General features: G+C 45.9%; 1 protein-coding gene across 4 annotated transcripts in view; it reads left to right on the top strand.

Moving 5' to 3' along the window:
• Positions 1-813: 813 nt before the first annotated feature.
• MBTPS2 (membrane bound transcription factor peptidase, site 2) overlaps positions 814-20,974 on the top strand; it is a 60,541-nt gene continuing 40,380 nt past the window's right edge. For 3 of the 4 annotated variants that reach the window (XM_004612238.2, XM_055121638.1, XM_055121639.1), the window contains exons 1-4: positions 814-1,006; positions 5,780-5,928; positions 9,952-10,171; positions 17,586-17,689. In XM_004612238.2, the coding sequence (XP_004612295.1) occupies positions 932-1,006; positions 5,780-5,928; positions 9,952-10,171; positions 17,586-17,689 (548 nt within the window). In that variant the 5' untranslated portion in view covers positions 814-931. Of the gene's footprint in view, positions 1,007-5,779; positions 5,929-9,951; positions 10,172-17,585; positions 17,690-20,974 lie in introns of those variants that run through there. The other variant, XM_055121640.1, reaches the window with a different exon arrangement.

A 20,974-nucleotide genomic window follows, 5' to 3' on the forward strand; every position in this document is an offset into this window, starting at 1 on the left:
TATTCGAAATGCCAAATACAGCAACAATGATGGCTCTTATTCCCCTCACCCTGAAAGAGCCTCCAATATGGCACCGTTGAGAAGGACAAGTAAAGAGAGGCTGCTAAAAATCTCAGGACTAGCACGCATCGAGACATTACTGGCACCCGCTCGAGCAAATCAATGATCAACAGGATGACAGTGATACAGTGATATATAGGTAAGAACGTGGACGTCAAACAAAACCATGGGCAAGTGGTCAGAGTTCTCTTTTGTTCATCGCCACAGGAGACCCTTTCTCACTTTTTTATTTTGTTCTTTTCATTTTTTGCATTTTGGGTCACACCCAGCGATGGTCAGGGTTTACTCCCGCCTCTGCACTCAGGAATTAACTCCTGGCGGTGCTCGGGGGACCATATGGGATGCCGGGGATCGAACCCGCGTCGGCCGTGTGCAAGGCAAACGCCCTACCCACTGAACTATCGCTCCGGCCCCCTTTCTCGTATTTTGCAGTAAAGAAGAGGGCATCATCTCCTCAGCCCCACGGGGAACACAGGCTGTGTCTCTCGGAGCGGCAGGCTCCTGCTTGACTAGGAAGAACGAAGCCAGGCGGTTAAGTCGAACTTGGCTCCTTCCCGGAGCCTGGGCGGCTGCTTAGACGCGCGCGGACACGCCCACAGCAGGGAGGGCCGGAGCCCGGGCAGCCGCTAGGGGGCGGGCGGCGCGCCCGGCGCGTCCGCCACAGAAGCGTCCGGCCCATTTCCGGTATGAGCCGGACCCCCCGCGTGCCGGCCCCGGAAGCGGCCGGGTGGGAAACGGCGCGCGCGGGAGAAAGGCCCCGCGCGCACATTGGTTCCGGCGCGGAGGTCGGGGCCATAGGCGCCGCGCGGCCGGCTGATCGCGGCTCGCGGGGAGCAGCGTCGCCCGGGCCCGCCTGCCGGCCGCCGCCGCGATGATTCCGGTGTCGCTGCTGGTGGTGGTGGTGGGCGGGTGGACTGTCGTCTACCTAGCCGACTTGGTCCTGAAGGTGAGAGCACCGGGCCTGCGCCTCGAGCCCGTGGCGCCGGCTGGGGCGGGAGGGGGGGGCCGGAGCGCGAGGCCCGAGGCCTTTCCCCGCCGCCTGGCGACGCCGGCTCGGGGTGCCCACGTGGGCCGCCCGGCGAGGCGCGGCGGCCCCGGGAGGGGTGTGGCGGCCGGTGCCGCTGCCGCGATGCGGGGTGCTGCCGCCCCCCACCACCCCCCCCCCCCGCCGCCTCCAGGATGCGCGCGCGGTGGACTCGGGAGGGGGGCCGGGGCAGCGCTCCGGGGAGCAGCGGGCCCGCGCCGTCTAGGACGGGCACGGCCGGCCCTCTGGGGCTCGGGGGCCGCGGTCCAGAGGCAGCAGGTGAATGGGGCCGTGCTGGCAGTCAGTGGACACATTGTGATACAGCGTGTCGGGGCGAAGCCGGAGCCGTCGGTTTCCTAACGGCTTCCAGATGCCGCCAATGTTGCAAATCTCCGAGTGGCGCGCGCGCGGGGCGGGGGGCGGGGGGAGGGGGCGAGAGGCCCGAGGCGGTTTCCTACTTGCAGTTCGCTGTGGCTCCCCGCACACCCGCACTCGGGCTCTTCGGTTATTCGGAGGAGTAGCCCCGGAGCACGTGGCCACGTGTTTCTAGGAGCAGCCGCTTTCCTTTTCCCGCGGGGCCACGGGCCATGCTTCGGGGCTTCTTCCTCCAGCCTCCGGGAGCCATAAGAGATGCTGGGGGCTCGAACCCGCGGCAGCCGCGTGCTTGGCGAGCAAGTGGCTTACCAGCTGGACTGTTAGACTGTCTCCCTGACCCCCCCTCCCCCAAGAAACGTCCTTTTTGGAAGTCGGTGTTAGGCAGGGGTAGGGGGAACGTCTGGATGCTGTATGTCATATAAAGTCATATAGAGCCGCAAGCAGTAAAAATTCCGGGAACGAGTAGCTAAAGCTTCATGTTCTGGACATCATTTTACTTGAAACAAAAATAATATTTGAACTGGAGCAGTCAAGTGCTTGCCTTGCTCACTGCCGGCTCATTCTCCCCCCTCTCCCCCCCCCCCGTAGAGTGTGGCCAAAAGTAGCAACAAAAGTACTGAAGTTTCAGGTTCACAGAACAGTTTAAGTGAAACTTGGCATTATTTTTTCTTTTTGGCTCACACGGTGCACGGGAGTTACTCCTGGCTCATGCACTTAGAAATTACTCCTGGCAGTGCCCTGGGGACCATATGGGATGCTGGGAATCGAACCCAGGTCGGTCACATGCAAGGCAAACACCCTACCCGCTGTGCTATCGCTCCAGCCCGGAAACTTGCATTTAAACTTGAAAAATGAAGAGCTTATGTGGTGACGTCTTAGAAGCCAGGCCTGAGCCCGGCCACTCACCGTGATTGATTACATTATTTATTCACATGAAACCTTAATATTCAACCTGAGCTTCTGTCTGGGAGCTTGTCAGAAATGCAGACTTACCACCACCCTGCAGAATGAGACTTTGCATCTTGAGATCTCCCGTTTTTTTCCCTCTGGGCATTTGTATTTGAGATGCTCCGTTATGAGGCACTTGGCATAGTGGTTGGCATGTCGTAAAGCGATATAGACCCTGGTTTGGTTTTGTTTGGGGCGCGGGCACACGTCTGTGCTCAGAGATCACTCATGGTGGTGCTCAGAGATCACTCATGGTGGTGCTCAGGACTATATATGGTGCTGGGGATCAAACCCTGGTTAGCAGCATGCAGAACAAGTGCCTGGCCCTCTTTACCATCTCTCTGGCCCAGGCCTTTGTTTCTTGAAAAGTGGATGAGAAGGACAGAAGTCAAGGGTGGGGGAAGGAAGATGAGAAAGGGAAATAATGGGGCAAGAGGCGTCATGAGCCTTGGGCATCCTGGTGACGTGGGAGAGCAGTATAGCTCTATACCAAAGCGTCGACTCAACAGTACTGAAAACTTGGGATCTAAACTACTCAACTTTGAAATGCACCTGTTGGGACTGCAGTGATAGCACAGCGGATAGGGCATTTGCCCTGCATGCAGCCGACCCGGGTTCAATTCCCAGCATCCCGTATGGTCCCCTGAGCACTGCCGGGGTAATTCCTGAGTGCAAAGCCAGGAGTAACCCCTGTGCATCACTGGGTGTGACCCAAAAAGCCAAAAAAAAAGAAGAAGAAGAAATGAGCCTGTCAAGGTGGCAGGCAGGGGAGCAGGGGTGTCCTGGTGGAGGAAAGTTGACACTGGTGGTGGGGTTAGTGTTGGAATATTGTATGCCTAAGACTCATCTATTAATAACTTTGTAAATCACAGCACTTTAATAAAAATGTAAAAAAAAAGCTATATAATTTCTTCATGTTGCAAAGTTGACTAAATTTCAAAATACAGAATTTCCGCCTGGGGCTTGAGAGATAGCCCAGCGGGTCGCGTGCTCGCTTTGTACACGGCTGACCCTGGTTCCATGCCCTGGCCACCACCAGGAGTGATTCTTGAGTGTGGAGCCAGGAGTAACCCCTGAGCATCGGCCGGGTGTAACTCAAAACCAAAATTAAAAAAAAAAAAATCTTCCAGTCTCTGGACTAGTGTGTGAGGTGATCAGGATGGCACTTAGTTTTAGTCACAGCCCCTTGGCTCCCTGAGGGTGCTCTTCATTGAGTAAAAGCCTAATTCTCATTCAGACTATCTGGAAAATAGAAGAATCTTAAGTTTTAGGAGCCAGCACCTTCAGTTTTTCTGCTGCCAACTTGGTCTGCTCTTGCCAGCTTTGGTTCCAGGATCTCCTCAGTGGACGTCTGCTGGAGAGGAGTGTCACTGTCCCTTTCCAGGCCATGACCGTCACACAGAAAATGTGATCGGTCAAGCCTAGAAAGCACTTGGAAAGTCTCGTCAGAGAGCACTCTTCCGACCAGACTCACTCCTGTTGGACTGGTTCGGGGGAAGTGTAGCGCCAAGCTCTCCTTGCCGCCACTAATTGCCTATGTTCGAAGGCAAACTCAGAACTATGGGATAAGACCGAACTGTTTTTCTAGTGGCCTATCAATTCCTCAAATAGTTGGGCATCAGGATGATTTGAAAATGGCGCTGAGGGGGCTGGAGCAATAGCACAGCGGGTAGGGTGTTTGCCTTGCACGCGGCCGACCCGGGTTCAATTCCCAGCATCCCATATGGTCCCCTGAGCACCGCCAGGAGTGATTCCTGAGTGCAGAGCCAGGAGTAACCCCTGTGCATTGCCAGGTGTGACCCAAAAAGCAAAAAAAAAAAAAAAAGAAAAAGAAAAAGAAAAGAAAATGGCACTGAGGTAAATAGGGGGGCAGTGTCAGGCATATAAAATACCCTTCTTCAAAACCCCACATTCGTCAAGGACTCCAAACCTGCTCAAGTCTTAACAAGCTGTTAGTGAGACCAAGATGGTCTTAGGTAAGTTGATAGGGTCAACGCTAGCCTGGATTCTTAGGGATGCTGTTCAGAAGCCTAGAAACACTAGCTCTGACTAGGCTAGTGACTCCTGGGGGATTGGTTGGGAGTCTCGAACCAAACTCTCATCGACGTCACTAATTGCATATGTTCATTGGGTACTTGAAAAGTGGCTCGTCCCAATGGGGGTGGGCTGTAGGATGGAGTTGCAGTCAGATTTCAGAGACTTAAGACAAAAAGAAAGAGAAAAGAAATAGCATGTAAAGTATTTCAGTAGATGTTTATTAAATACATGTTAAAATTGGGTGTTTTGAGTTTAATTATATATTGCTTGGGGGGGCACATCTGGCTGTGCTCAGGGCTTACTCTTGGCTCTGCACTCAGGAATCACTCCTGGCGGAGCTCGGGAGACAAGATGAGATGTCAGGAATCAAACCCAGGTCAGCTGTGTGCAAGACAAGTGCCTTATCCACTCTACTATCACTCTGGCCCCTAAAATGTGAGTTTAATATATTTAAATTCAAGTTGCAGAGCTAGTGCAAGTGTTAAGGCCCAGGGTCTGCTGAGCACAGCCAGTGGTCGCCTCTGAGCACAGATCTGGTGTGTTCCACCCCTACCTCCACATGTATATGTGTGCATGTATATGTATATATGCGTATATACATATGTATGACCCAGGGGTATGATTTGGGGGACATGCTTTGCATATGAGACCCTAAGTTCAGTCCTAGCACTGAAAATATGTGTATATATTCATGTTTTTTTTAATTTGACTACAAAAGATTATAAAATGGCTACGATGTCTCGTGTTTAGATTGCGATTGGATGATGCCATACTAAGCAGAAGGTCACAAAGTTTTTCTGTAAAGGGTCAGATAGATAGCGAGTATTTTAGGCTTTGTGGGCCGTGCGAAGTCTGTCAAATACGGTTTTGTTTTGCTTTAGCTTATTAAAAACATTGGGGCTGCAAAGCTGTAGTATCATGGTAGGGCACTTGCCTTGCACATAGTCAACCCGCAGTCGATCCTCGGCATCCCCTACGGTCCCCAGGCGCTGCCAGGAGTAACCCCTGAGCATAGCCAGGTGTGGTCCAAAATGCAAAACCAAACCAAACCATAAAGACCATCTTTCATTTACAGGCTATACAAGAGGTTAAGAACTGGGTTTGCAAACACATACATGTTAAAGTCTGGATTTGGTCCACGGACCACAGTTTTTCAAGCCCTCGCCTCGACAGACCAGCTGGTTTGAGACCTTTATTTTAATATCCAAAAGTGTAAACACACAGCTGTAAAGTTAGAAACATTTGAGGAGCCAGGGTCCTGTTTTCATATTTTTGTAAACATTATGCATTGTTCTTCAAACTTGAGTCATGTGGGACTTTTACTTTCTCTCCTAGTCATCTGTGTATTTTAAGAATTCTTATGAAGACTGGCTGGAAAACAACGGATTGAGCATCTCCCCCTTCCACATAAGATGGCAGACTGCTGTTTTCAATCGCGCCTTCTACAGCTGGGGGCGGAGGAAGGCGCGCGTGCTTTACCAATGGTACACTTTTATTTTCTCTTGTTTGGTTTTAGTTCGTCAAATGTGGTCATGAGGAATGCTTATTAGATGAATTGTTTCCATTCTTTTCCAATGTACTGACTTTTAAAAGAATGACAGAATAAAAATTTTCTGACTTTATGTAAGCATATGGGATTGCAGTTCACATACTTTTGGAATTAATAAAGGCCGTATGTCTTGATCTGGGGGGTGGAATCAAAATTTACTGAGCTATATACTTCAGATGTGGAGCTTTTTTTTTTCAGTTTGCTTTTTGGGCCACACCCGGCAGTGTGCACAGGTTACTACTGGCTCTGCACTCAGGAATTACTTCTGGCAGTGCTCGGGGACCGTATCGGATGCCAGGAATTGAACCCGGGTCAGCCATGTGCAAGGCAAACACCCTACCTGCAGTATTATCGCTCTGGAACCACAGGTGGAACATTTTCAGTGAGGAAAAATGGAATATTCTGCCCCCTTCCTCAAACGTAGGATTGAAGGTCCTGGGCGTACCCAGTGACCAAAAGAACACAAGCCCCTTATATTTCCTTTGTAGTGCCACCTCGCCTCCATCATGGAAAGGACGTTGCAACCATTTAAGCAGTAAGGCATAGGCACAAGCCGCTTGGGAAAAAGCCCAGCCACATTGCAGGAGAAGCAGGATCGTGGGCCCCTGAGCGTGCAGGCGTAACCCTTTGACTGAAAAAGCAAAAGGCCATGGGGCTGGAGAGATGGACAGTGGGTCGGGTGCTTCCAATGTACGCGGGCATCCTGGTTCGACCCTTAGCACCCCGTATGGTTTCCCGCACCCTCCCAGAAGTGATCTCTGAGCTTACAGCCAGGAATAAGCCCTGAGCTCTGCTGGGTGTACCCTACCCCCCTCCCAAAAAAGGTTTTAGTGTAAACGGGAACACCTTCCGGGATCTCTGTCTAAATTTCTTTTTATTAAAAGTTCAGCTCCATGGAGCTGGAATGATAGTACAGCGGGTAGGGCGTTTGCCTTGCATGCAGCCGACCCAGGTTCGATCCCCAGCATCCCATATGGTCCCCTGAGCACTGCCAGGAGTAATTCCTTAGTGCAGAACCAGGAGTAACCCCTGGGCATCGCCGGGTGTGTCTCAAAAAGAAAAAAAATTTTCGGCTCCAAATAGAATGCGGATAAGGATAATTAATAGGATCGTCAAAAATTGGGGCTGGACAAGAGAGGCAAAAAAGTACAATCGAAACAACATCTGCACATGTATGTTCATCGCAGCACTGTTTACAATAGCCAGAATCTGGAAAAAACCCGAATGCCCCAGAACGGATGACTGGTTGAGGAAACTTTGGTACATCTATACAATGGAATACTATGCAGCTGTTAGAATAAAGGAGGTCAAGAATTTTGTAGTTAAGTGGATGGGCATGAAAAGTTTCATGCTGAGTGAAATGAGTCAGAAAGAGAGAGACAGACATAGAAAGATTGCACTCATCTATGGTATATAGAATAACAGAGTGGGAGACTATCACCCAAGAACTGTAGAAATAAGTACCAGGAGGTTGACTCCATGGCTTCGAGGCTGGCCTCACGTTCCGGGGAAAGGGCAACTCAGAGAAGCGATCACCAACTACATTGTAGTCGAAGGCCATGTGGGGGAAGGGAGTTGCGGGCTGAATGAGGGCTAGAGACTGAGCACAGCGGCCACTCAACACCTTTATTGCAAACCACAACAGCTAATTAGAGAGAGAGAACAGAAGGGAATGCCCTGCCACAGTGGCAGGGTGGGGTGGGGGGGAGATGGGATTGGGGAGGGTGGGAGGGACGCCGGGTTTACGGGTGGTGGAGAATGGGCACTGGTGAAGGGATGGGTTCCCGAACTTTGTATGAGGGAAGTATAAGCACAAAAGTGTATAAATCTGTAACTGTACCCTCACGGTGATTCTCTAATTAAAAATAAATAAATTAAAAAAAAAATTGGGGCTGGAGCAATAGCACAGCAGGTAGGGCGTTTGCCTTGCACACGGCCAAACCAGGTTCGATTTCCAGTATCCCATATGGTTCCCTGACCACCACCAGGGGTAATTCCTGAGTGCAGAGCCAGGTGTGACCCCCCCCCAAAAAAAAACTGCATATTGTGACAGCAAAACAAAGCAAATAAAATAGTAACAAGAACAACAATCAGTGAAATAGAAAGTATAAAGAAGAGCAAAGCAGCAGATCCAGGAGGCCTACCAGGTAGTGCTCGCTGCTGACCCAGGCCGTCCCCTGACGCCTCGATGGTTTCCAGTGGCAGGAATAAGGCCCGAGCACAGCTGGGTGTGGCCTCCCCACAAAGTCAGCATTTCTATAAGTGAACTTGTTGAAACGATTAGTAAAATTGAAAATACATTCTATAATTTATCAAGACTAAAAAGAAAATACAGGTACATGAAAATTAGAATTAAACAGAGCACTAAGGCAGATTCTATGTAGTTTTAAAATGAGACTTGCGAGCAATTCTGTCCCCATAAATTTGACAATTTAGAACGAAATAGACAGGTTGCTGAAAAAAGGCAATTTTTTTGGCTTGTTTTTTATTTGTCTTGTCTTGAGCCCACTCCGAGGCTCTCAGGGTCCCTCTGGCAACTGGCGGGCCTGCAGTGCTCGTGCTGGAACCCAGACCTCCTGCTGGCAAGGCACGGTCCCCGCTGTCAGCTGACTTCCCAGCCTGGAAAGCACAGCGTAGCCGAAACTTAAATCTTAACAGATTAGTCCCAACAGTGAAGCGATACCTTCAGATTATTAACTGCTAAATTTTAGCATGCTTATCTTCATTATTTTTTTTTTACTTTTTGCCTTCTGTGTTGCACCCGGTGATGCTCAGAGGTTCCTCCTGGCTCTGCACTCAGTAATTATTCCTGCTGGTGCTTGGAGAACCATATGGAATGCCAGGGACCGAACCTGGGTCAGCTGTGTGCAAGGTTCCCACTGTACTATCACTACAGCTCCCACCAGGCTAATGTTTAAACTCACCGCAAAATGCAGCTAAATTCCTAACAGTGTAATCAATAGATTAAAAAAGAGAATTAGATGTCCATACTGTCAGGGTTTTTATAACTATGAAAACAGAACCAGTATAATATTATGTAAATGAGAAAAAGATGCTGGGGGGGACACTCTTTTGCTTCTCTTTGTTGTTATTGTGATGTCTGGGAGTCACACACTTGGTCACATTTCTTGAACACTTGGTTGTGATGCTCGCCAAGGGCCGCACCCTTAGTTGTAGTACTCACACACAATTGGTTGTGGTGTAATAGAGGCTGTGCCTACAGTGCCCGGATCACACTTTGTGTGGGGGTGGCTCTGGGAACAGAACTGAAGACCTCACGCTTGCAAGGCAGGCTCGCTACCACTAACCCACATCTCCAGGCCCCGAAAACAGACTTTTTCCTGGGGACAGTATTCAGCCACTTCAGTTTGATGAAGGAGACTAGTGCTTGGGCTTCAGTCAAATACCTAACGTTTAATTAGGGAAAAAAGACCTGTTGAAACTTCTATGCAATTGTTTATTTGTTTGGGGGCCACACTCGGCTGTGCTCAGGACTCACTCCTAATTCTGTGCTCAGGGATCACTCCTGGCAGGGCCTAAAGGACAGTATGTGGTAGCGGGGATTGAACCTGGGTTGTCTGTGTGCAAGGTAAATGCCCTAAGTACCAGCCTCTCTCCATTTTTTGAAGCTGTGAAATGTGACTGGTTGAGGTCAGGAATGTTAGAGCGCCTGTTTCACATGTTTGAGACCCTGAACGGCATCCCCAGCTGCATCCCCCACCCACCCCTGAAAAAAGAATATAGGGGCCGGAGTGAACGTAGTTGACCCAGTTCAATCTCTGGCGCCTTATATCATCCCTTAAGTACCAGAGGTGAACCCTGAGTACAGAGCCAGGAGTAATGAGCATAGCTGGATGTGATTCAAAAACCGAAATTGAGGAAAAAATATAACTGGCTGAATTTACTAGTGCATGAACTGTGAAGAATTATGTTCTTATCTTTTTTTCCCACTTGACAGGTTCAATTTTGGAATGGTGTTTGGCGTGATTGCCATGTTCAGCTCTTTTTTCCTCCTGGGAAAAACGCTGATGCAGACTTTAGCACAAATGATGAATGACACTCCCTCTTCCTCCTCTTCCTCCTCCTTTTCCTCTTCCTCTTCCTCTTCCTCCTCCTCTTCCTCCTCTTCCTCTTTCTCATCTTCTTCGTTTAACAATGAGCAAGTGCTACAAGTTGTGGTAAGTGCCTTTTTGTTTGTATTAACTTTCTTAAAACATAGACGCTCGCTCACCTAGATAGCATAATTTCTGTCTTTAATGTGACTGAATGAAGTGAAAGGGCTGACAACTTCTGAGATTACCTGCTTAACCAATGCCATTAGTCAAGCTGTAGCAAGGAACTGCAGTCCACTGTAGGGGAAGTGACAGTAGCGCAAGTAGACCCTCAGGACTGGCAGGAGGGCCAGAAAGACAGCTCGGCAGACTGGAGCCGGGGCTGTGTGCAGGACACGCCAGGTTTGCTCCCTGCCACTGCATGGTTCCCGGGCTCCCCACCCCTGCTCCAGGTGTGACCCCGAAACACTGAGGGGAATAGCTCCTAATTATGCCAGCTGTGGCCCCCAAACGAAAAAGACCACCAATTACATGGGTATTTGCTTCATTTATGTTGTCTTCTGGAGGTGTTAAGGTGATTGTTACCATCAAGAAATAGTCATAGTGAATTAAGATCTCTGTAGCACTGTCATCCCATTGTTCATCGATTTGCTCGAGCGGGCACCAGTAACGTCTCCATTGTGAGACTTGTTACTGTTTTTTGACATTGAATACGCCACGGGTAGCTTGCCAGGCTCTGCCGTGCGGGTGGGATACTCTCAGTAGTTTGCCGGGCTCTCCGAGAGGAATGGAGGAATTGAACCCGGGTCAGCAGTGTGCAAGGCAAACACCCTACCTGCTGTGCTATCGATCCAGTCCAATTAAGATCCCTATAACACATAAATTGCATTCTAACTCTTGTTACCCTTCCTCTTAATGGTTTCTGGGATCTAACCAATGCATGAAGAGCCTGTTTGAGCCCCTTCCCATACCATTAACTAGCTTTTTTTAAGGCCTTTTTATATTTATAATTACCACTTGCAGGAGTCTTAGATGATGCTGTGTCATAGTTGGAGACTTTTCTTTTAGCTTGTCTCTGTGGCCTCCAATAGGCTGAGTACTGTGAAAAGATTAAGAAATTATTTGTAGAGAAAAAAAAAGAAATTATTTGTAGAGGTGCCAGAGTGACACTACAGTGATTAGGGCACTTGCCTTCCACACTACTGGCCTTAGTTCGTTACCTGCCATCCCATATAGTTCCCTGAACCTGCTGAATGATTCCTGGATGCAGAGCCAGGAGTAATCGCTGAGAAAAGCCGGGTGTGGCCCAGAAACAAACTAAAAATGCAACAACGACAAAATTTTGATAAGTACTTGAATTAATGAAGAAGACTGAATGATGTGAGTGTTTCCAGGGGTATTTGGAATGAAGTTCTGAGAGGGGTGATTAGTTGAGTGTGAGGCTGGAAGAAGGAAGCATTTTGGATGACTCTAAAACTACATGCACGATTGGTTATTGTTTGCTAAGAAAGAGGAGAGTTGGGAAAGAAGCAGGTTTCAGGGAGATACAGCACTGGCTTGTCTGCCTGCTAAGATCAGAAAGGCAAGTATTGTGTAGAGAAGAAGTAATTCTATTTGATTTTCAGAGCTCACAAAAATATTGACTATTAGGAGAGTCATGGTTTGGAATCATTAAGAAATCGCTGCCCGAATTTTCCCAGGACTTTATACAGAAATCCAAAACCGCGCGGACGCTGCCGCGTCCGCGCGACTTAACATTTATAATTGTCATCAATGTGAAAGGGTTCCATTTGAACAGGTCAGACTTGGGGGGGAAACTCCAAATAATAACAGTAAGTTTTTGTTGAAATATTGAAGGTTCTTAATGTAACAGCCACCTCTGGACTGTGAACTAAGCAAAAGCCCCACGCTGGCTAACGTGGCGTGGAGTACACCATACTATGAGGCGCAGGAAGGGGGATGAGGGGGAAAAATTAAAAAAAAAAAAAAATGGAAAAGGAAAAAGAGAAAAAAAAGAGAGAGAGAGAGTTATGTCAACTATAGTGAGTTTTGTGTTGAATTATGGAGTGTAATCAAGGTAAAGAAAAAAATGAAGTGAAATTCATTAGTTATACAGTAGGGGGTAGGGGGGTGGGGGCGGGGGGTAAACTGGGGTTTCTGGTGGTGGAATTTGGGCACTGGTGAAGGGATGGGTGTTTGAATATTGTATAACTGACATATAAACCTGAGAACTTTGTAACTTTCCACATGGTGATTTAATAAAAATTAAAAAAAAAATAAAATTAAAAAAAAAAAAACAGTAAAAAAAAATAAAATAAAATAAAATAAAATAAGAAACAAAAAAAAAAAAAAGAAATCGCTGCCCTCTGTATTCTACCCTGGAGGTTTATCTATTTTTTTGCATGAATACAGATGCTCTTTTGATACGAGTCTGTATAGCTTAGAGAACATACTTTCTCGTCACTGAATAATTCCTCACCACCTTGTTCAGTATTAATTCCCCGATTCCCTGGTACTATTGAGCAGTCAGTGTTCTGGGACATCTAATACTCTGTGGAATCATGGCTGAGACACATGGGTAGTTCAGATCCTTCCCTTCTTTTATAATTGCATCGAGGGAAACCATAAAATTGTCCTATAGGGCAGGCCTTCTTGGTTATTATAGAGCAAGGTAACCAGGAGACTTTGAATGGGAATATATAATGCATTTTAAGTTTGTAGATTTAGAGGAATCAGATGAAAGAAAAATACTATCTGAATAAACAGATGCCTGACAACATGGGAGATGTCGGAAAGGGTACCATGATGTTCTTTCAAAAATCTGCTTAAAGGGACTAAAGAGATAGTACAGCAGATAAGGCCTTGCATACACCTGACCTAGGTTCAATCCTCAGCATCCCATATGGTTCTGGGAGTACTACCGGGAGTGGTTCCTGAGTACAGAGCTAGGAATAACACTTGAACATCTCCAGGTATGACCTAACCCCCACCCCAAATAAAAATCTGCTTAAGGGCCAGAGAGATAATACAGCGGTTAAGGGACTTACCTAGTACATAGCTACCGGCATGACCCAAATTTGATCCTGGCACTGCATATGGTCGCCCAAACACCACCAGACATGCCCTTGAGCACAGAGCCAGGAATGGCCTTTAAGCACCGCTATGGCAAAAGCAATCTACTTAGTGGTGTCTGAATAAGAACACTTTAAATAATGAAAATGCTAAAATATCCATATTCTTTGGCTATTTATGTCCACGTCTCAGACTCTAGTATAAGTAAACACATCCAAATTTCAATATGTAGTATTCGAAAAGCTCTTTTTTTCTGAAAGTTATAATAAGGAAGTATAAACAGCCATAATATATAATTGAGGAGTGGTTGAATTATGGGACTGTCACTCAGTGAAATATGCGTATAGTAAATGATTATAAAACTAGTTTTATAACTGGGGAAAGGGCACTTGGAGTTAATAGACTCTAGAAAGTCATCCAAGTAGCATGGTTTGAGAACCTTTTCAGTTACTAAAAGGTTTACCAATGAAATTCTGTTGCACATAAAAATTCCACTTAACATGAGATCCTCCAGTTCCATCTGAGTTGCAGCAAACAACAGGATTTCATCTTTTCTTAAAGTTACAGGGGCTGGAGTAATAGCACAGCGGGTAGGGCGTTTGCCTTGCACGCGGCCGACCCGGGTTCAAATCCCAGCATCCCATATGATCCCCTGCGCACTGTCAGGGGTGATTCCTGAGTGCATGAGCCAGGAGTGAGCCCTGTGCATTGTTGGGTGTGACCCAAAAAAGCAAAAAAAAAAAGTTACGTAATATTCCATTGTGTATATATGTCAGAAGAAGAACAAGCAACAGATGACCTCACTTATTTGTGGTACATAGGATATTAGGACTATGGGACGGAGAGATAGTACAATGTGCAAGGTTTGCCTTGCACAGTGTTGATTTGGGTTTGATCCCCGGCATCCCATATGGTCCCCTGAGTACTTCCAGGAGTGATTCCTGAGTGCAGATCCCTTGAACACTGCTGGATATGACCCCAAAAGAAACAAACAGGAATAACAGGGTGAGGGAAGCAAAATACCTAGATTGCCCTTGACCCTAGAGTATAGAAGGGGAAAAATCAAGAGATAGAGTAAGAAGAGGCAAAAAGGGATGGATCCTGGGCACATCAGTGCTTCACAGGTGTCCTATATCCATATATAGGACAACAGCGAACAACACTAAAAACAGGAGATACAAACTACAATGAGACTTAACAATGTGGCTGTGGAGGAGGCAGGCTGGCAGATAGGAGGGCGCCTGGGACACTGATGGCGGGAAGTTGACATAGGTGGTGAGATTGGTGCCTGAAACTCAACTATGAGTATCTATAGAAATCATGGTGCCTTAGTGAAAAATTAAAATAAAAACCAGTTGTAATTGAACCAAAATTAAAACATAAAATCATAAAAATTTTGATAGAATGAATGGGATGGATGGCCAGAGCGGTCGCACGCTGGGTAGGGTGTTTGCCTTGCACGTGGCCGAGCCAGGTTCAGTCCCTGGCATCCCAGAAGGTCCCCCAAGCACTGCCACTAGTAATTCCTGAGTGCAGAGCCAGGAGTAAATCCCTGAGCATCTCTGGGGACCCAAGAAGAAAAAAAAATAAATGGCATGTTGCTTATATGAACAGAGAATGAGGGCATGCAAGCATAAAACTAATGATGATAGGAACCATCTAAGAACATGAATGGATTTGACTAGAATTTTTTTTTTTCTTTTTGGGTCACACCCGGCGATGCTTAGGGGTTACTCCTGGCTCTGCACTTAGGAATTACTCCTGGCGGTGCTCAGGGGACCATATGGGATGCTGGGAATCGAACCCGGGTTGGCCGTGTGCAAGGCAAACGCCTTACGCGCTGTGCTATTGCTCCAGCCCCAAGACTGGAATTTTTTAAAAAATTAAAAAGTATTTTGTTCTCTTTTTGTTTTGGAGATACACCTGGCAGTATTGGGAACTTCTCCTAGCTTAGTGCTCAGGGGTTGCTCATGGCAATTCTCAGAAGAATTTGCAGTGCTAAAATTGAGACTGCACCTCCTGCATGCAAAGCACATGCTCCAAACCTTTGAATTAGCGAGAATTTTTAAATATCAAAAAAATAAAAACTAAAAGGCAGAAAAACTGGGAAAAAGATCTGTGATGTCTGTTACAGAAGGCTGATTACTGACAATTTGATGTGATAGATCAATAACGAAAGATGAATCTCTAGGAGAATGAGGAGTCAAGGCTTCAACAGACTGTTTACAGAAGACCTGTCAGCGGTCAAAAAGACCTGTCAGTGGTCAAAAATGGGGAAAGGTCAACTTTAATAATGGTCATAAATACATACATCAAACAGTGGTGTGCCTATTATTTCTTTCCAATTGCAGCTCCTGTGGTAATGGAAGGGTCTGCCTTTGGAAAGCAGTTTGCTACGTATCAAAGTTCTTAAATTTTCTGGAATAGCATGTGTTTCTTTCTCTGTGAGGCATGTTAAACATTGGATGAGATCGTCTCATGATTCTCGAAATTAACCCATTTATGTCGATGTGGTTATCATAAGAGCAGAAACCTTTAAAATAAATGCTGGGCAGTCTATTCCACGAGTCTAAAAAGCATGCTAAACCAGGAGGGCCGGAGCACAAGCACAGGGGGTAGGGCGCTTGCCTTGCATACAGCCGACTCGGGTTTGACACCCCACCCCCAGCAACCCAGATGGTCTCCCAAACCTGTCAGGAGTGATTCCTGAGTATAGAACCAGGAGTAAGCCCTGGACACCACTGGGTGTGGCTCAAATAAAACACACACACACACACACACACACACACACACACACACACACACACACACACACACACACACAACCCATGCTGAACCTGGAAAGAGTAATGGGAAAATGTGATACTCTTAAGTGAAAGAAGGTTTGAAAAACTATGATTAGGGGCTGGAGTGATAGCACAGCGGGTAGGGCCTTGCACACAGCCGTCCCGGGTTCGATTCCCAGCATCCTATATGGTCCCCTGAGCACCGCCAGGAGTAATTCCTGAGTGCAGAGCCAGGAGTAACCCCTGTGCATCACCAGGTGTGACCCAAAAAGCAAAAAAATGAAACTATGATTAAAAAATGTATGTTTGAAATGAATGTATGAAAAGTCTAGGACAGATGCTTATAATTACTGTTTTTGTTGTTGCTCTGTGTTTCGGGAGCAGGATTATAGACTTCTGGTTTTCTTTTGAATTTTCCAATCTTTCTGCTTTAGACATGTTTTATAATTAATATAATAATGAGAGGAGCCAAGGAGGAACACATGTTTGCATGCAAGAAACCAGGATTCAGTCCCTGGTGCCCCATACCCACCCCTCCCCCCACCCCCCATCACCTGTGCAGTCCTGCTATGACCAAGAAAAAGAAATAGAAATAATAACTAGACAAAGAATGAATTTCCTTCAGGATATCTTTAGCACTTCAACTCCTGGCCTAGGAGAAATAGTTCAGTGTGTAACTATCCAGCTATTACTGAAGCCTGGTGGATCCCACTAGAAATAATTAATTGAATCTTGCCTTAACAGGTTATATAACTTGGTAGGGGTTATCTTCTGAAAAGATTCTTGGGTATCTGAAAACAAATCTACCAGGTAGCCTTTACTACAGCAAACTTTCTGTGTGTGTGTGTGTGTGTATACAGTGTATATATGTATATACCTACACATACACACACATCTAAGACAACTCCTGCTTGTTTATAAGGTCCTAACATGTCTGTTCCAAATGCCTTACTTTAGGCATTAAATTTCACTTCTAATATATGTATTATTTCTACATATACATATATACATATATTCTACTAATATATGTATCGCTTTCACTTCATATATATATACATATATATATAATAGTACTTTGGTACTATTTTCGTGGTCAGTTGATCAACTGGACAAAATGATGGAACAGACACAATGGAGGGCACGGTGTTTCCACACCAGGAAGGCACCTTATACTACCTTTAATTACCAATTCTCCTATAATTTGAAAATATTAAAATGAAACTCCTTGCTGGGCAGGGCAGGGGATATCCTGTATTACTGAGCAAAAGTATTTGGAACCTCGGAAAAGCAATTCAGAGGAAGAAATATTTGTAGTAAGAGTTCCCGAATGAGCCTTCCAGCCCTTGTGAGGTGATCTGCTGCTGACTCCTTCCTTCACTGTTCCTCCACATTCCCTGGCGCTGTGCCAGGCTCCTTAAGGCTGCTTTCCATGGTGAAGATTGCAGGAAGCTCAGAAGCTAGACTTTTTATCCTGATGTTTCACGCTCTCATTAGACTGACTCAAAACTGCCTTATTTTTAAAAATTGGTATATTTACTTTGTGATAGAAATGGAAAAAAGAACCATTGATAATTCATAGTAAGTTTTATGTGCTTTTCCTTAGAGATTTAAACTTTAATTCTGAATGAAAATCACAGTCTCTTGGAGCTCAACTGTATATTTATCATTTTATCTCTATTCAGGTTCCTGGTATAAATTTACCCGTCAACCAACTGACCTATTTCTTTGCTGCAGTCCTCATTAGCGGTGTTGTACATGAAATCGGACATGGAATAGCAGCTATTAGGTAACAATGATCATTTTCCTTCTCTTTCTGCTACATGTAAAGAGGCTTTCCATTTCGGATTTAGTACTAAAATCTACATTGGGTATTTTTTCTTACTGTGGCTGTTCACTGTATCACTGTCATCCCGTTGCTTATCGATTTGCTCGAGCGGGCACCAGTAACGTCTGAATTGTGAGACTTATTGTTGCTGTTTTTGGCAACAAATTGAATTTTGTTGAATTGAATACGCCACGGGTAGCTTGCCAGGCTCTGCCATGTGGGCGAGATACTCTCGGTAGATTGCCGGGTTTTCCAAGAGGGGCGAAGGAATCGAACCCGGGTTGGCTGCGTGCAAGGCAAATGCCCTACCTGCTGTGCTATCACTCCAGCCCAGAGTTTCATATATAAATCTATAAAGCTAATTGAACACTTGATTATCTAAATGCAAAGACACCTATACTAAGACACAGTGGTGAAACTATTGCTAGTTTAAGATTCTAAAAAAAGGCAGGTAAATAGGAAGCAGAAGGACAGTAATAAAGGAATTTATGCCCTGCATGTGTCCTACCTCACTTCTATCCCTAGCATTCCATGGCCCCAGAGTAACCCTGGTTATCACCCGCACCTCAAGGCCCAAGCAGCAGTACATCCTTTGGCCCTGCATAGAACCATCTGGCTCAGTTGACAGAGAATCACCAAGAGTGGAGACCTCAATAGCAATGTTTAAGGGCTGGAGCAATAGCACAGTGGGTAGGGCATTTGCCTTGCACGCGGCTGACCTGGGTTTGATTCCCAGCATCCCATATGGTCCCCTGAGCACCACCAGGGGTAATTCCTGAGTGCAGAGCCAGGAGTAACCCCTGTGCATCGCCAGGTGTGACCCAAAAAGAAAAAAAACAACAACAAAGCATTGTTTAGAAGACTCCCTCATACCCCCCCAAAGACCAGATGACTAATAAAAGTACTCCCATCGGGTCATCAGCAGACTCAACAGAAACTATAGAAGCCAGTAGAGAGTAGAATGTTGTTTAAAATACTCAAAAATAAAAAATGGCAGCCAAGAATATTCTACCTGGCAAAACTCTCAGGCATGAGACAGAAATACTTTCACAGACAAAAGGCAAGGGTTCATTTCTTTTACAAGAATGTTAAAAGTAAATCTTACTTAAACAAAACGAGTCAATAAACATAATCAGGAAGCAGTACTGTGGCTATTACCCAGTACATATCCACCATTACTTGATGAACCTTATCTTTTATACAGAGATTAATATAGTGATTAATCTGATTAATTAACTACTTAGTTATAATCTGGGTCTTTCTGAACTTTGCTTTAACCAGCATGATTATATGTTCATAATACCTCACTTTTTTGTTTTGTTTTGTTTCGGGGTCACACCCGGCAGTGGCCAGGGCTTACTCCTAGCTCTATACTCAGGGATCACTCCTGGTGGGGCTTGGGGGACCATATGTGGTACTGGGTATTGAGCCTGGGTCAGCTGCTTGCAAAGCAAGGGCCCTACCTGCTCTACAGACTCTCTGACCCGGATTCAAGATTTGAGGGGTCCGGCGTGGGCGGCAGTCTTTAGTATCACATGTGGTGATGCTCAGGAATCACTCCTGGCAGTGCTCAGGGAATCTTATGGATTGTTGGGGAATCGAACCTGGGTCAGCTGCATGCAAGACAAGCGTCTTACCTGCTCTACTATTGTTCCGGCCCTGCTTCAAGATTTTTTTTTTCTTTTTGGGTCACACCCAGCGATGTTCAGGGGTTACTCCTGGCTTTGTACTCAGGAATTACTCCGGGCGGTGCTTGGGGGACCATATGGGATGCCGGGGATCGAACCCGGGTCGGCCGCGTGCAAGGCGAACACCCTACCCGCTGTGCTATCGCTCCAGCCCCCTGCTTCAAGATTTTTATCTAGTCTTGAAACTATTGCGTGAGAATGGTAACTCCTGCACTCAGAGCCTATCCATCTGCTGCTTTCTTATTACTGCCATTGCCTTGTCACTAGAATGTTTTCCCACTGGCATGTCCCAGTTCATGGTCTCTGCTGGCTACAGGAGGAACTCTTAAAATTCGGGGTTTGTTAACAAATACCAGAGCCAACTAGAAATTCAAGTGGAAGAAGTGAAGGAAGGAGGGTCAAAACTGGGACTTGCGTCAAGTATCACACTTCATTCTTTTGCGTACCCAGAAGTAAATTAATTATATCTAAGCATCCTAAAGGCACCTAAGCTTATCAACTCATGATAGAGAGTGAGTGACTTTTCACACTCACTGATAATTACTGGTGTAGTGAATACACATACCAAGAGGAATTATGTGTGAATTAAAAGTTTTTAGAAGGTCGCCACCTTGTAAAAGGGCAGAGTGATCATACAGTAGGTTTGATCCCTGGCATCTGAGCCCCACCAAGAGTGATCCCTGAATGTACAGCCAGGAGCAACCCTTCAGCACTGCTGAGTGTGGCCCCAAAACAGAGATTTTTGAGGAGAAAATGTAATGGCTTCTTATTACTTTCTACTTATGAGAATGATCCTATTGACTGGCAGTAGACCTACATCCTGATAGAGCATGTGCTGTCAGACATGTTAGCAGTGGCTTTTTTAGTCTCTTCCATGGTTTTAGAATTACAGCCTTTTACAGTTAAAAACAGTGTTATTCACAGTTTAATAACTCACAGTATGTTTATAGTCAACTACTCAAGTATAGTTCTAGGTTATAGTATAATAATTTAAGTCATCTATATTTTGAGTAGTTATTTGCAATTGTGAAATGTGATTTCAATTTTAGAAAATGAATTGATAAAAAGAGTCCCAGGGAGCTGCAAGGACCAAAGCCCTGGTTTCCTAGCCTTGAGTTCAATCCCCAGCACTGCATGGTCCCCCCAAGAACTGCCACGAGGAGCCCCTAAGCATTATGCTAAGGGTAACTCCATAGCACTGACTGATGTGGCACAATAAACAAAACAAAAATAAAAAATAGGTCAGAGCATTATGCATTTTTCAATACATTTATTTTAATATTCAACAGGAATGAACTTAGAGCTCAAACTTTATAGCACCTAAAACAAATATAAATAGTTAATCTGATTGAAATACTTCTTTTTTCTTTTTTTTTGTTTTGCTTTTTTTTGCTTTTTGGGTCACACCCGGCGATGCTCAGGGGTTACTCCTGGCTCTGCACTCAGGAATTACCCCTGGCAGTGCTCAGGGGACCATATGGGATGCTGGGAATCAAACCCAGGTCAGCTGTGTGCCAGCCTCTCTTTTTGGTTTTGGGGTCACACTCGGCGGTACTTG

This window comes from Sorex araneus, chromosome X, assembly GCF_027595985.1.
Source record: "Sorex araneus isolate mSorAra2 chromosome X, mSorAra2.pri, whole genome shotgun sequence".
Lineage (NCBI taxonomy): Eukaryota > Metazoa > Chordata > Mammalia > Eulipotyphla > Soricidae > Sorex > Sorex araneus.